The sequence below is a fragment of the Lissotriton vulgaris genome, chromosome 12 (assembly GCF_964263255.1).
Source record: "Lissotriton vulgaris chromosome 12, aLisVul1.2, whole genome shotgun sequence".
Taxonomy (NCBI): Eukaryota; Metazoa; Chordata; class Amphibia; order Caudata; family Salamandridae; genus Lissotriton; species Lissotriton vulgaris.
Genome location: NC_141700.1, coordinates 643,116,238 through 643,129,119, shown reverse-complemented (window position 1 = coordinate 643,129,119; position 12,882 = coordinate 643,116,238). Strand labels below are relative to the sequence as shown.

General features: G+C 46.0%; 1 protein-coding gene across 2 annotated transcripts in view; it reads left to right on the top strand.

Moving 5' to 3' along the window:
• CTU2 (cytosolic thiouridylase subunit 2) overlaps positions 1 to 12,882 on the top strand; it is a 167,402-nt gene that overhangs the window by 142,354 nt on the left and 12,166 nt on the right. For both annotated transcript variants that reach the window (XM_086945812.1, XM_086945811.1), the window contains exons 13-14: positions 264 to 330; positions 10,846 to 10,904. In XM_086945812.1, the coding sequence (XP_086801938.1) occupies positions 264 to 330; positions 10,846 to 10,904 (126 nt within the window). The remainder of the gene's footprint in view (positions 1 to 263; positions 331 to 10,845; positions 10,905 to 12,882) is intronic.

Below are 12,882 nucleotides of genomic sequence, written 5' to 3'. Positions count from 1 at the left end.
CCTCTCTGCAGTGGCAGAGACAAGCTAAAGTAAAGATGCTCCTTAGATGTTGTAACCTTCTCTTGGCTGTATGTCTTCTTAAAGGCTTCAGCCATTGCAGTTTTATGATTCACAGTCAGGAGAACTGGAGAAGCCCAGCAAGACCATCTGATCTCATACTGTGTTTAAACTAGCATCGTTCAGTGTACTCTACAACGCTGGTGACTTAATATGTTCTGCCTGGATGATGTGTTGTCTAATTAATTGATTTTCTCTTCTTTCAGTGGTGATGGGAAGTCTACTTTTCTCAGACTTCTCTGCTATGGCTGTAGATTGACAGTGAAGGATATGGTAAGTTTTAGTTAAATGCGAAAAAATCTTCTTAATATCTTGAATAAATATCTCCCTGGTTTACTTCTTTCTGCAGTAACTTGAGTTTCACCCAGTTTTTATGTCTCAGCCTACCAGACAGCGCAGCTGTCTGGTTTACTCAAGACATCTTGGGGACATTCAGAAAGTCGACCTAGGAATGCATTCCGCCTGTTGCTTACCATTGACTTTGTGGTTTGTAACTCACATTTTCTTTCTCTCTGTTTGCTGGCTTTATGTGTTTTAGGCTGTCCAGCTTTTGTCTGTACCTTCCCATGCCCAAACTTTATTTACAGTATCCATACAAGTGCTCCCTTTCTGTAAACAGGCCTTTAAATCTTGTTCTTATCTCATAACATTTGCTGTGCATTCAAAGACCACTGTGAAGTGTCGGGCATGGTCTTCCGAGGGCGCTTATTTACATGTCTTTCTCTGACTTCAAAGTGAGAGAACTTGTATGGCAATCTTGCTGGATACTGGGGGGTATGAAAGAGTTTTGTTTCTAGCACATGACATATATGAACTGTGTAAGTATTTCAGAAGTAGGAACACAAACAAAGCACATTTTGTTACTTCTTAAGTGTGATGGACACAAATACTTGAATATGATCAAAACAAATCATTACACTATGTGATGCAATTTCCACACATTTTCGTTTCTCTACTGTATGGTTTTATAGTAAAACTGTATGGCTGTGCAAATGTCATGATCGTTTCAATTGAAAATGTATTGTTGTTGTCTATACTGCCAGTGTGCTACCACACCATGAATACTTCAGTCTGCGTCACTCCACTCTACTTTGTCCACTCCACTTTACACCACTCCACTGCAGTCTACGTCTCTCCTCTCTACCCTGTACCACTCTACTCTGTGCCAATGCACTCTTTGCCACTCTACTCTTCACCACTGCACCCTACACCACTTCAGTTTAGGCCACACCCTAATGAATTTTACACAATTCCACTCTACGCCACTGCACTCTATGCCAGTACACTCTACAGCAATGCACTTTACTCTGTAACACTCAACTCTATGCCCTTACACACTATGCTATTCCACTGTACGCCACTCTAATCTACTCTGTGCCACTGCACGTCTATGCCACTGCACTCTACATCAGTCTATTACATTACACTCTGTGCAACTGCACTCTGCCCTGCACCACCGCACTCTGAAAGTCTATTCTACGCCACTCTACTCTATGCCACTCTGTGTAACTCTACGGCACTCTGCGTCACTCTACGGCACTCTGCGTCACTCTACGGCACTCTGCGTCACTCTACTCTATGTCACTCTACTCTATCCCACTCTGCGTCACTCTACTCTATGGCACTCTGCGTCACTCTACTCTATCCCACTCTGCGTCACTCTACTCTATCCCACTCTGCGTCACTCTACTCTATCCCACTCTGCGTCACTCTACTCTATGCCACTCTGCGTCACTCTACTCTATGCCACTCTGCGTCACTCTACTCTATGGCACTCTGCGTCACTCTACTCTATCCCACTCTGCGTCACTCTACTCTATGCCACTCTCGTCACTCTACTCTATGCCACTCTGCGTCACTCTACTCTATGCCACTCTCGTCACTCTACTCTATGCCACTCTGCGTCACTCTACTCTATGCCACTCTACATCACTCCACTCCACTCTGCCACTCTACACTGCGCCACTCCAATCCACTGCACTCTACTATGCACCACTCTAATCTACGCCACTGTGTTCTACGACGCTGCATTTTATGGCACTAAATTCTGTGCAACTTTCCTCGGCAACACTCTACGCCAGTGCACTCTACACCAGTCCACTCTACGCCACTCCAGTGTATGCCACTCCAATACATGACACTCTCTGCCACTCCACTCTATTAACACTCTAGTCTTCACCCTTCCACGCTGACACTCCATGCCACTCTCTTATATGCTAAATTTTCGCCATGTTGAGCAGCAGCCACACTGGTGTACAACATAGCTAAAACACAGTGGCAAAGCTCTTGCATAGGCAAGACTTATTGGCTTTGAGAATGCTTGTTCTTTGTGTGCCCATCCCTCAGTTGTCTGGATGTATGCCATATTTTGTGTGCACTTACTCCGTCTGTAAAGTCCATTGTGATTTCTCCATATAAATTCGCCCTACTTCTCTTCCCTTTCTGAAAATCTCATCTTTTTTCTCTCCCCCTTTTGAGATAGCCAGAGGCTACTGGACAGTATTAATCATAGGGATCAGCGCACTGTTGTACAGGACATTGGATAGACTGTCATTTCAGTGACGGCTTCGTTCAGCAGCATAGATCATGGTGGTAGGGGTTTGAGACCGATCTAGCACACCATAAAATAAGTGTTTGTTAGAGCAGCATGCTATAAAAAGAGTAGGCTTTACTTTATGCATTTTGAAGTTAGGGCAGTTAAAATAATGGGCTCCCAAAGAAACCAAGCTGCCTCACTACCTTCTGATGAACGGATATGACCTCAAATACTATTAAAGGACTTATGAGAAAAGGCATTGATCCGTCAACATGTTGGCCAATGATCTAAGTAAATGGAGCGGACCCTTAAGAGTCTATAGACTTGGGATTCCTCCGGGTCTTACATTGTGTCAACTAGTTTTGCTTCCTGTGCTATAAACATAATCTTACGTTTCTTCATGGGCCCTGGTCTGTCTGTCCTTTGCCCTATTTTTCTGCAACCTCAGGCTTAAGAGAGGATAGTTTCAGTGTTCTGGGCCAATACTGCATGAACTTTGCCAAAAGCGGCTTGAGATGACATTTAAACTGGAAATGGTGCTACTGGTTGGCAAGAGGTACTGATCACTGTGAGATGTTTGGTTTAAGGGTCGTGTGCTGTAATGTGATAACTTGACCTAATTCCTGAGACCAGATATGGCTCCAGTTGGTCTCTCATAATGTTCAGGGTATGAGAGGTTCATAGTAAACAGTATGGACCTCGAGAATGATACCCAGGAGTCATATCTTCAGGAGATGGCTTCTCTTACACTGTAGAACATGGACACAATTTTTTAGTGGTGGCGAAATTCACAGGCATACGGGTGCCCACTGAACGATTTTCTATCCACGTATAACAAGGGAAGCTTATCCTAGTTTATTTTTAGGTAGCCACCGAACCTTTAACCACTGACCGTTCTGGGATGCATATATTGTAGGATGTTTGTTCAAATTGCACAAATACTTGCCAGTGCCCTTTGAGCTCATCCCACAGGGCTACAGGAAAGCCTTCAAGTTTTGATCAGGCTCAGAAAATGACAATACAAGATCCCACAAATTCAGAGGAGGTTCTTTCTCGTTGAGGCCATACCACTGGGTCACAGGCCCAGGTTCCGACTACTGGACTGAATAGCGGTTGTTTTATGATCGGTGGGGGAGGTTTCATCTGCTTGGTTCTCTGGCCTGTCTTTGTCTAATTACCTCTTAAAATAAAGGTATTTTCTTGGCTCACAGGTTAAGTCAAAGGGTGGAGAGATTTGGGGCTTCCGGTAGGCATTGGGTGATGCTCTTCAGACCCATGAGGGAAGGGGGACTCAGGCTTCTAACTTTGAGCTATATTATGTTGCGGACACAGCTGCAGTGGCCGGTTCGATGGTTGGAGGAAGGCCCCCTGCCCGGAGCAAATGTCAGTAAGTAGATTTCTAAATAGGACACCTCTTTATACCTGGCTATCTTCAGCGGGTGCACGTCTCCTTCATCCACCGCGAGTTGCACAATACTGTTGGCTGCAATATGTCCATGGCAAGGCGTTACTGCCAGCATATTCCCAATTAATTTCTCAGTGGCAGGCGACCGCACTCCAAGGGGTTGTCCATAACGATGGGGTCCAGAGCTGGCTGTAAGCGGGGCTCGCACATAGGGGGGACCTCTTTGGGGAGGGGTTGTTTCTCTCTTTGCTGGACCTCAGATGCATTGCTGCCAGACACCTTTTGACATATCATGCAATATTTGGAGCAGTAGCATCACACTGGGGGTGGGGTCGAGCGGAACCTCCAACAGCTCCCCCGTTACACACAGCATTCACACATTGGGGTGTGCGCAGATTTTATACTGCCCTTAACATGGCCTTACGAATCCACAACTATCAACCGGACACTAAGGTGATGGAATGTGGGCATGCGATTAACACGCACCATTATCGGATAAGCAATGGACCAAGGCCCTGCAACAGGTTTGCTGCGTGTCTCATAATCTCATCTTTCGCTACACGGAATTTATTTATGTGCACCAGATATATCTTACACCACGACAGATCTCACTCATGTTACCAGCTGCCTCATTGGCTTATCCCAGATGTGGGACTATGGGTGCTGGGTTCATAAACATTGGGTAAGAATGCCCAGTGCTGGTGAATGCCTGGGCTGAGAAAGCAATAGTAACAACTGTATTGTTTTACATGGCGCTCCCAATCACACCTGAGTTCTGTTTACTGGGATTACATACCAGGGGGACAAATACTTACACCAGTTTGTTGATTTTGTATTGTTTAAACGGTTAATTGACATGTCATGGAAATCGCAAACCCCACCCAAAAAGTTATGCTGGGTCTGTGTGCTGCATAAATGGGCGTGTGTGGAATGCGATGTCCTCGTGGAAACACGCATTCGGTGGAGTGATGGGACAGCGGGTCTGATCTGGGGTACATATGTAAATAACCTGGAGGCAAGGGATAACTTGCACCCTCCTTGAGTGCATATCCTGTTCTTTAAATACGTATTTAAATAAAGATTGACTTTTGTTGCTGTGCTGTTGTGATGTTTGGATTGCCCCACCCGGCGATTTCTGAGTGGGAACCCCTGTGATGATGATTTGTAAAATGGCATGTGCTTTAATTGCAGCCCAAGATGGGCTTTACAACTCTTACCTTTCCTTTTTTCTTCCTTCTGTTTACTGTTTAAGTTTCTGCATATATACAATAAAAATGTTTAAAAAAAACATTTATAAATAGTGGGACAGTAACATGGTGTGTTGTGGTACACCGTTGTTCTTTGGGCTGGCACTTCCAGTCGTTAGGTTGAAGGCCACGTCAAGAAATGGACTGATCCCAGAGGGCTATGACTGTTCTAGACCTAGGACATGTGCCTGGAAACCGGAATTCAGGCTTCACTGCTGTCTTTTCAGCCTCTCCCCTCCCAACAGTGTAAAGGTCCCTTGTGTCTGATCTCGAACTTGTTCTTTCTTAGAGTTGCACATCCACTCATCCTATCAAAAACTCAAAGATTCAGATTACTGCTTTCTTTAATCTGATTCAATCCATGTGAAAGTGCCACATTCCCATGCTTTCGACTTGCACTACCTTCCTGGCCCATCATCTGTCTTGTGCATATGCATTCCTTTAAAGGCCCTGCTCTCCCTTTGTTATCTTGAGGTTACTGTAATTTACACCACCCACCCCTAGCTCCACTATCTTTACTTGTGCTGCATTGACTGGTGCTTGTCAGGGGCAAGAGGTATTACCTGTTTTTCTACAGTGGGTTATTGCCATGCTACCTTTGCTGCCGTCCTTAAATTAGTAAATTAAGACTGCTGAAGTGGTGCTGGTGCCTTTACTGTAAGATGTGTGATCTTTTATTCATATCTATGCAGTAGCGAGTCTTAAAGATTGATTGTGTTGCTGGTTTCACTTCCAATGGCAACTATAGAAGGCTAGGGCTATTGCTGGATCACAGCTGTTTAAATGGATTGCAGCTTTGTCATGGACATGACCTGCTCGGTTTGTTATTTTTCTCACACAGTAATAAAAAGAGTGGATGTCTACGGGCAAGAAAGGAGTTGAGGTGTGCCTGATTTCCCTGTAGAGTCAGCTTTGTAAATGTACATGTATTTATATAGCGCAAATCACCGACCCGGTATCGAAGCGCTTGCTTAGAGAACCTGTCCTGGTATTCCCCTGTGAGATAACCCCGGCAGGGTATCCACAAGGTGAAAGCCAGGCATCCCACCGCGAGGGGCCATTGTGGAGATTAAGCAAGCTATTGCCCAGAGTCGCAGAGTGTGAACCCGTGAAACGAGTAGGCACCGGAGCGAGAATTGTTGAGTCCGTGGACATTTTAGGACTCAAGACCCCGCAGAGCCGGGAATTGAACCCTGGTCCCGGGCTGGCCTCTGCTTCCAGGTCTGCCTCCTCTAACCAGTGAGCCACACTTCTCCAGCTTTGGAAGGATGGATTTGTTGGTGGCCAATTACCTCTATAGGAGAATTCAAAAACCTTGGAAGGATTAGAGTTCCCACTTGAATCTTATGTTTTTGCATTAGAAGAAACCAGCTTCTTTTAAAGGTATTGAGGTGTTGCAGTTAGGAGGAATGGCATGTCTTCTCTTCCTCTCTGTCGGTTTTAGGAGCGTCTGCATAGCATCTTTATCCGTCTCATTAGAAACACAATGTATATGCATGCATTGTGCCAAAGAGATGGAGGAAGGAAGAGTCTGTGACCGGAAACCGGGAGTAAGAGCTACCGTATCCCTACTTCTAACCCTGTTAAACTCCGTTTTCTGCATGAGCCAAACATTTGAGAGGAGTGTGTATCCATAGTACATGTTGGCTGTCAGATTTAACACCAGGGTTAACCATGTTTCTAACCACTCTGTTTTGGTAGGTCTTTCCTCAAGGCTATTAATGTTTACCAAGCTGTGAACTCTGAAGCACAGAGGAGATGTCTTGTGTAGAAGACTTGTCCTCTTGTTCCCTAACCATTATCACGCCTACCGGACCATCTCACCTTTACATCACAGTAATGGTTCTCTGCAGCCTGTGTTCAGCTCTGGGGAAAACTCTGTGCCCAATTCTTCACTGAAATAAGGAGAATCTGATAACACCACCTTTGATTTTGAGTTGATCACTGACCGTCTCGCCCTTAAGCATTAGCATTTTGTGAATTTGTCTTTCTGGTCCATCCTTTGATGTTTCGTCTAATGCTTTGCCACATTATTTGTTTCTCTCTTTCGAGCCTGACTTCCTCTTGTAGCCAATTGCCATTTACCCTGTTTTCAATGTAATCTTACCTTTTTAGGTCGAGGGACCGTTAAGCTGCGAAGCAGCTTCCGGTCAGGAGACCTTATGTTGTGTAGTAGGCAGTTTAGACCCGCCGCTCAGCTCCGTTCGCTTCCATTGGCTGGCTTCCTAAACGGAGGCCAGCCATTGGAAGAGAAGTGAGTCACTCGTAACAAGCCCCGTCTTTTTTGGATTCGGGGGCGTAAGTTTTGCTGTTCTTTAGCTCGTGACGTCGTCCGTCACTCAGGACAGCAAAAGACGCCCCCGAATTCGAAAAATTCCGGAAGCTTGAGGCTGCCATTTTTTTTGGCCGTCGCCGAGTCTTCAAGTGCAGAGGAGAGCCTCCTCCTCGCAGCACCGCAGTGAAGGTGAGCAAACAGCGCTTTCAGGAGCTGCTCGCCTCCCCCCTTCCCTCTGCCCTCCTCCGTGTCCGTCGCCGAGCCTTCAAGTGCAAGGTTGTCTCTGAGAGGCCTGTTCGACAGGAACATATAGCAGGACATCTCAAAGCGTGTTCGTCAAACAAGGCGTGTTTTCCGAATAGAGTTCATTATATAAATGTACAGTCCGGCGTCGGTGGGTATAAAGTTTGCCTTTTTTTTTGTGCATCTTCTAATGCAGACTTGAGCTGTCAATCACGGTCACTCATTGAGTATGCAAATGTAATGAACGTTTGCGCACGTGTGTGCTTCCCCCGTGAAGCCATGGTAGAGCCACCACTTTGTTTATTTATTTTGACCTGAGGTAGGACAGACGCACTTGTCCCTCACAGAGCACGGGCAAGGCGATACCACCCCGCTTCTTAGGTGAGGGGTGTTCAGGGCAACCCTGAAGTGAGCTGCGCTCGCGGGTGTGTTATGAAGACCCCAGTCGAGCTTAGCGTGACGTAACGTAATATAACATAATGTCATATAACGTATAACATGTATATATCACATATGGCAAGTAATAATGAAACAGAACTTAGAGTACCGTACATATACATACATATAGCAAAGCCCAGCCAAGCTGAGCGTAACGTAACGTAACATAACATAACATAACATGACACGGTATGCAGAGTGGACTCCTCTGGTATCTGAGAGGGTTATGATCATATGAGATGTGTGACCTCATTTCTTTCAAAGCCCTCGAAAGGTAGTGGTATGGCCACACAACGTTATACACGAGCGGAAAGGCGCAGGCTCCTTCACGTCGTGATTTATATATGATGCGGTGCCGCCGCCCCCTCTGGGTTGGCAATGCACAGGGGAGCCTGGGACTGAATATTTGATTAAGGCAGGCGCGCATTAATCATTTCATACGCCTGAATATTTAAGCAAAGCAGGCTTCCAAAGGTAGTTGAGATGACGGTGCAAATAAACTACCCACGTCACACCGGCCACAGTCAAGGTGTGCGTGTGTCGGGAGGGGGTAGGAGACGGGGGGGATACTGAGGGTCACATGAGAAGCAAGGAGTGGTAGAGTGGGGCACTGGCAAGAACGATCCACGGAGGCATGGGGGGTGCCCACTGGTGCGCGAGGGCAGGGGCGAGCACGCAGGGCACGCCGCTGGGGTCTTGTGCGAGTGCCGCCTGCTATGCCCCTACTGATGAATCTGACTGAATGTGGCTGAGCGGGGAGGGGCAGGGGGCTGCCGGCAGCTTCTTTTGTTCCTGGAAGCCGAGCAGGGTCACAGCCGCTTTGTAATACCGCTCGCAACGCGGTGTGCAGGGGAGAAACACCCACGACATGGCGGCTGCGCCATTGTGACCTCTGTGCAGCATCATTTATTTGATGATGGTTGCAGAAAAAAATACATTCTGTACAAAATTACACATGCCAGTGTGCGGAAGGTGTTTATTTCCCGTAGCAATAAGCCCCAGGCACGGCTTTGCAGCGTTTTGTTCACAGCCCACACTTTGTCTTTCCAGGGTGGTGTGGGATGCACTCGGCAGCTTGTGTGGGTGTCTGTACAGGGCTTTGAATGGTCCTGTGAGGTGTCACCCCTAGTGCTTTCCGCACAGATCTTTCTTCCTTCAAGCGTAGCAGGCCTGCACCTTTGTGCCGAGGGATTTAGGGCGGAGGATGCCGCCAGCAGCCTGGCCTGCAGCGAAGCACAAAGGGATGCGTGACCCTGCACTGGGAGACAAAACCCCGCACTGCCTGGCTCTGCCGCTCTCTGGCACAGAGCTGATGAGTCATTAGCAGCAGCGGAATCAACCCCCTGCCACCCTTGCTTGTGCGCCTGTGCGTGCTGGTGTCTGCGCGTGCATTAGCGTGTGTACGTGCGCCTGTGTGTGCAGCGTGCGTTTCTTTATGTCCATGCATGTGAGCGCGCGTCTGTGTGTGTTAATATGAGTGCATGATCTAACTGGTGTGCGCGTGTGTGTGTACTTGTGTTTGTATCTGTCCGCGACTGTGTATGCCTGTGCGAATACGTGTGTGTCAGAGTGCTTGTGTGCTTCTGAGGAGGTGAAATAAATACATTTTGTGTTTAGGTTTCACTGGTATGAGTCAGCAATGATAGATTTCCTTTCTCTCTGTGTTCATTTCTCACTGGGTTGTTTCCCCAACTTCTCCAGTCCTTGGTAGTTTGAGGCACTCTATCTCTTTCTATCTCACTACCTCACTCTCTCACTTTCACTACCTCACTCTCTCTCTCACTACTTCAATCACTCTCTCTAACTAACTCACTCTCACTCCCTCACTCTCTCTACCTCACTACTCCACTCTCTCACTACCTCACTATCTCACGACTCGCTCTCAAAAAACATCACTACCTCACTCTCTATCTCACTACCTCACTCTCTAGCTCACTACCTCACAACTTCACTCTCTCTCTCTAACTCACTACCTTACTCTCCCTCTATCTCACTACCTCACTCTCTCTCTTTCTATCTCACTAACTCACTTTCACTCTCTTTCACTACCTCACTCTCTCTCTATCTCACTACCTCACAACCTCACTCTCTGTTTCTATCTCACTACTTCAGAACATCCCTCTCCCTCACTACCCCACTCTTTCACTACCTCACTCTCTCGGTCTCTCACTACCTCACTCTCTATCTACCTCCCTCACTCTGTATCTACCTCACTCTCTCTCACTACCTCACTCTCTCTCTATCTCACTACCTCACTCTCTCTCTGCTAATGCAATAGGTCTCGCATATGCAAGCAATTAAGCTATTGCCAATATAAATGACAATGCCATTTATTTAGGGATACAAAAAAAATAAAAAAATGAGCAATGCCAATAGCTCTACCTATAATATTGCCGAGACCATTGCATTGTAAATGCTTGTTAGATGATTATTTAGAACAGAAGAAGTGAGTGTGCCGTCATAATTAAACAACCGTAAGGGTAGAAGTGTTCGTGAAAAGAAATTACATAGAAAATTGCATTTACTCCCATCACTTGCAAAACTGCTGTTAGAAATGATCCCATCCTGCTAATGTGACTGCAGTAATGTGACTGCAGTTTCTTGCTGACTTCTAACTGTGCATGTTCTTTCTGTTTTTCTGCAGAGGTCCCTGGATATGTTGCCTCCCTATATCCTTTTACAGGCTGAGCAGCAGAATTGCAGGTATGTAGCGATAACCGATTGTTCTTTCTATAAAAAAAACTTTAAAATGTTCACAGAGCACAGTACTCTAAATGCTGTCCGCTCTGTAAATGCCAGTTTGTAAGGCAGCAGACCTGGTGACTGGAGTGCCCTGTGCAATGAGTACCCTATTAACAAGAACCCGATCAGGCTTCTGTTCCCTGTAGAACCTGCCTAGAGCACGCGGTTTCTGACAGAAAAAGGCCCAAGCACAACTGAACCTACCATAGAAAAATATTTATAAAGCGGAAGACGTGCACACAGATTCACTCCTTGCAGTTTAGACAACCAATAGATCATTGCATTGTTAGTCAACACACCCATGGACAAACCTGCTCCTTACAGGACACTTAATACTAGGAACTCTGCATTACCAGCCTGCAGATGAAAGCACAGACTGATACATTACAGTTTTCTTACCCAGAACTCTGTTGCTCATCAGTGCTCGGTTACATCCTAGCTAGGTTTGGACTGTCTAAGTACAAACTACAGACAGGTAGTGCTCACAGAGCAGTGCGTTACTGGAAAATAGACTCAAGCCGAGCCTAATTATATTTACTGCAGCTTCCCCATGAGCACTGCTTTTATAAGAGGGGAACTAAGGGCATGCCCTCTGACCATGCCTAAAGTGCACTGCACGAATGCACCACTAATCAGCTGTCCTGCTCCTTCTGTACCCATTTGTCTTGTTGCAGTATTGCATGTGTTCCTGGTCCACCGTGCCTCTTTTTCGACTCTCACCCTGTCACGATTGCAGCCGACAAACGTTCACTTTACTAAAGTCCCAAGAGTGAAGATGTAAATCAAAGGTGTATACAGTTGTTTTGTAAAAGTCCTCATCATTGGAGATTTCATGCATTGACACTGACTCTGCTGTCTACTGATATAAATGTAGATGCAGTGAGTCTAGTTCACTCCTCCAGCATTGGATTCACATGTTTAAATCATTCCCGGTAAGTTGCAGAATCCCGGGTACATTAAAAACAACATCACTATTAATCTCCGTGGAGGTAATTTAGCTCAATGGGCAACTCCCACATCATTGTAAAATACTTGAACTCTAGCTAATGAGAAGGGTGTGTCCTGAACTCAAACTCCCTCAGATGCTACTATTTTCCAGATTTTCGACTGAATTTATTTAGACCTAAAGCCTTTCTTTTCTAATGACAATTCATTATGTCTGGAACAATGATGGACGCAGATACCGGCTTGTTCGCAGATGACAGTTCTTTCTTTATTTACATCATTTTGTTCCTCCTTCAGAGTTTAACCTTCAAGCCTAGCTGCAGCCCAGGCATTCTCTCTGGGTATATCAGCCGGTAAACAACAAATACAGCACACTTGCTTCAATAAATGTGACAGTCATGCAATGAGTAGCTTGAAATGGCTTCCATAAGGACCTACACTGAAGAATAACAAAGGCTGGGCTGAAGCAAGTGCAGGTGGTAGAGCAAGGTTTCCTGCAGTTCAGTAGACTTTCCCTTGCATTATATACAAAATCTTCATGACTTCGAAGGATGTGTGTTAATTGTGCCAGGTGCTCTTGCTAAGGAGCTGAAATCTTATTTTTTCAAGCCGAAATGCCAGCACACCCGACATATGGCAAAAAGAAGGGCATTGGATCAGTCACAGACCCACCTCTCTGTTTAGACAACTCAGCTGCTTCCTAGTTCTCACCTGCAAGCATGGAATTCAACATAACAGATGGGTGCGGGCTAATGCTGTTATGGCCATACCCCACAATTTTTGCAGAACCTTCAACTACACACAAGAAAAGCACCAATCTATGCATGAAGGACATGGGTAAAGTGAGCCTTTACATGCTCCTGAGAGGAGTCTCCGGAAGACACCTGTATAATGTCCCTTCTGCACCTTTTTAAGTATCTTAGGATACAACTGTTCAGTATGTTAACCCCCCAGGATGTCATCTTTCTCGTGGTCTTTTATTCAGTTGACCTTT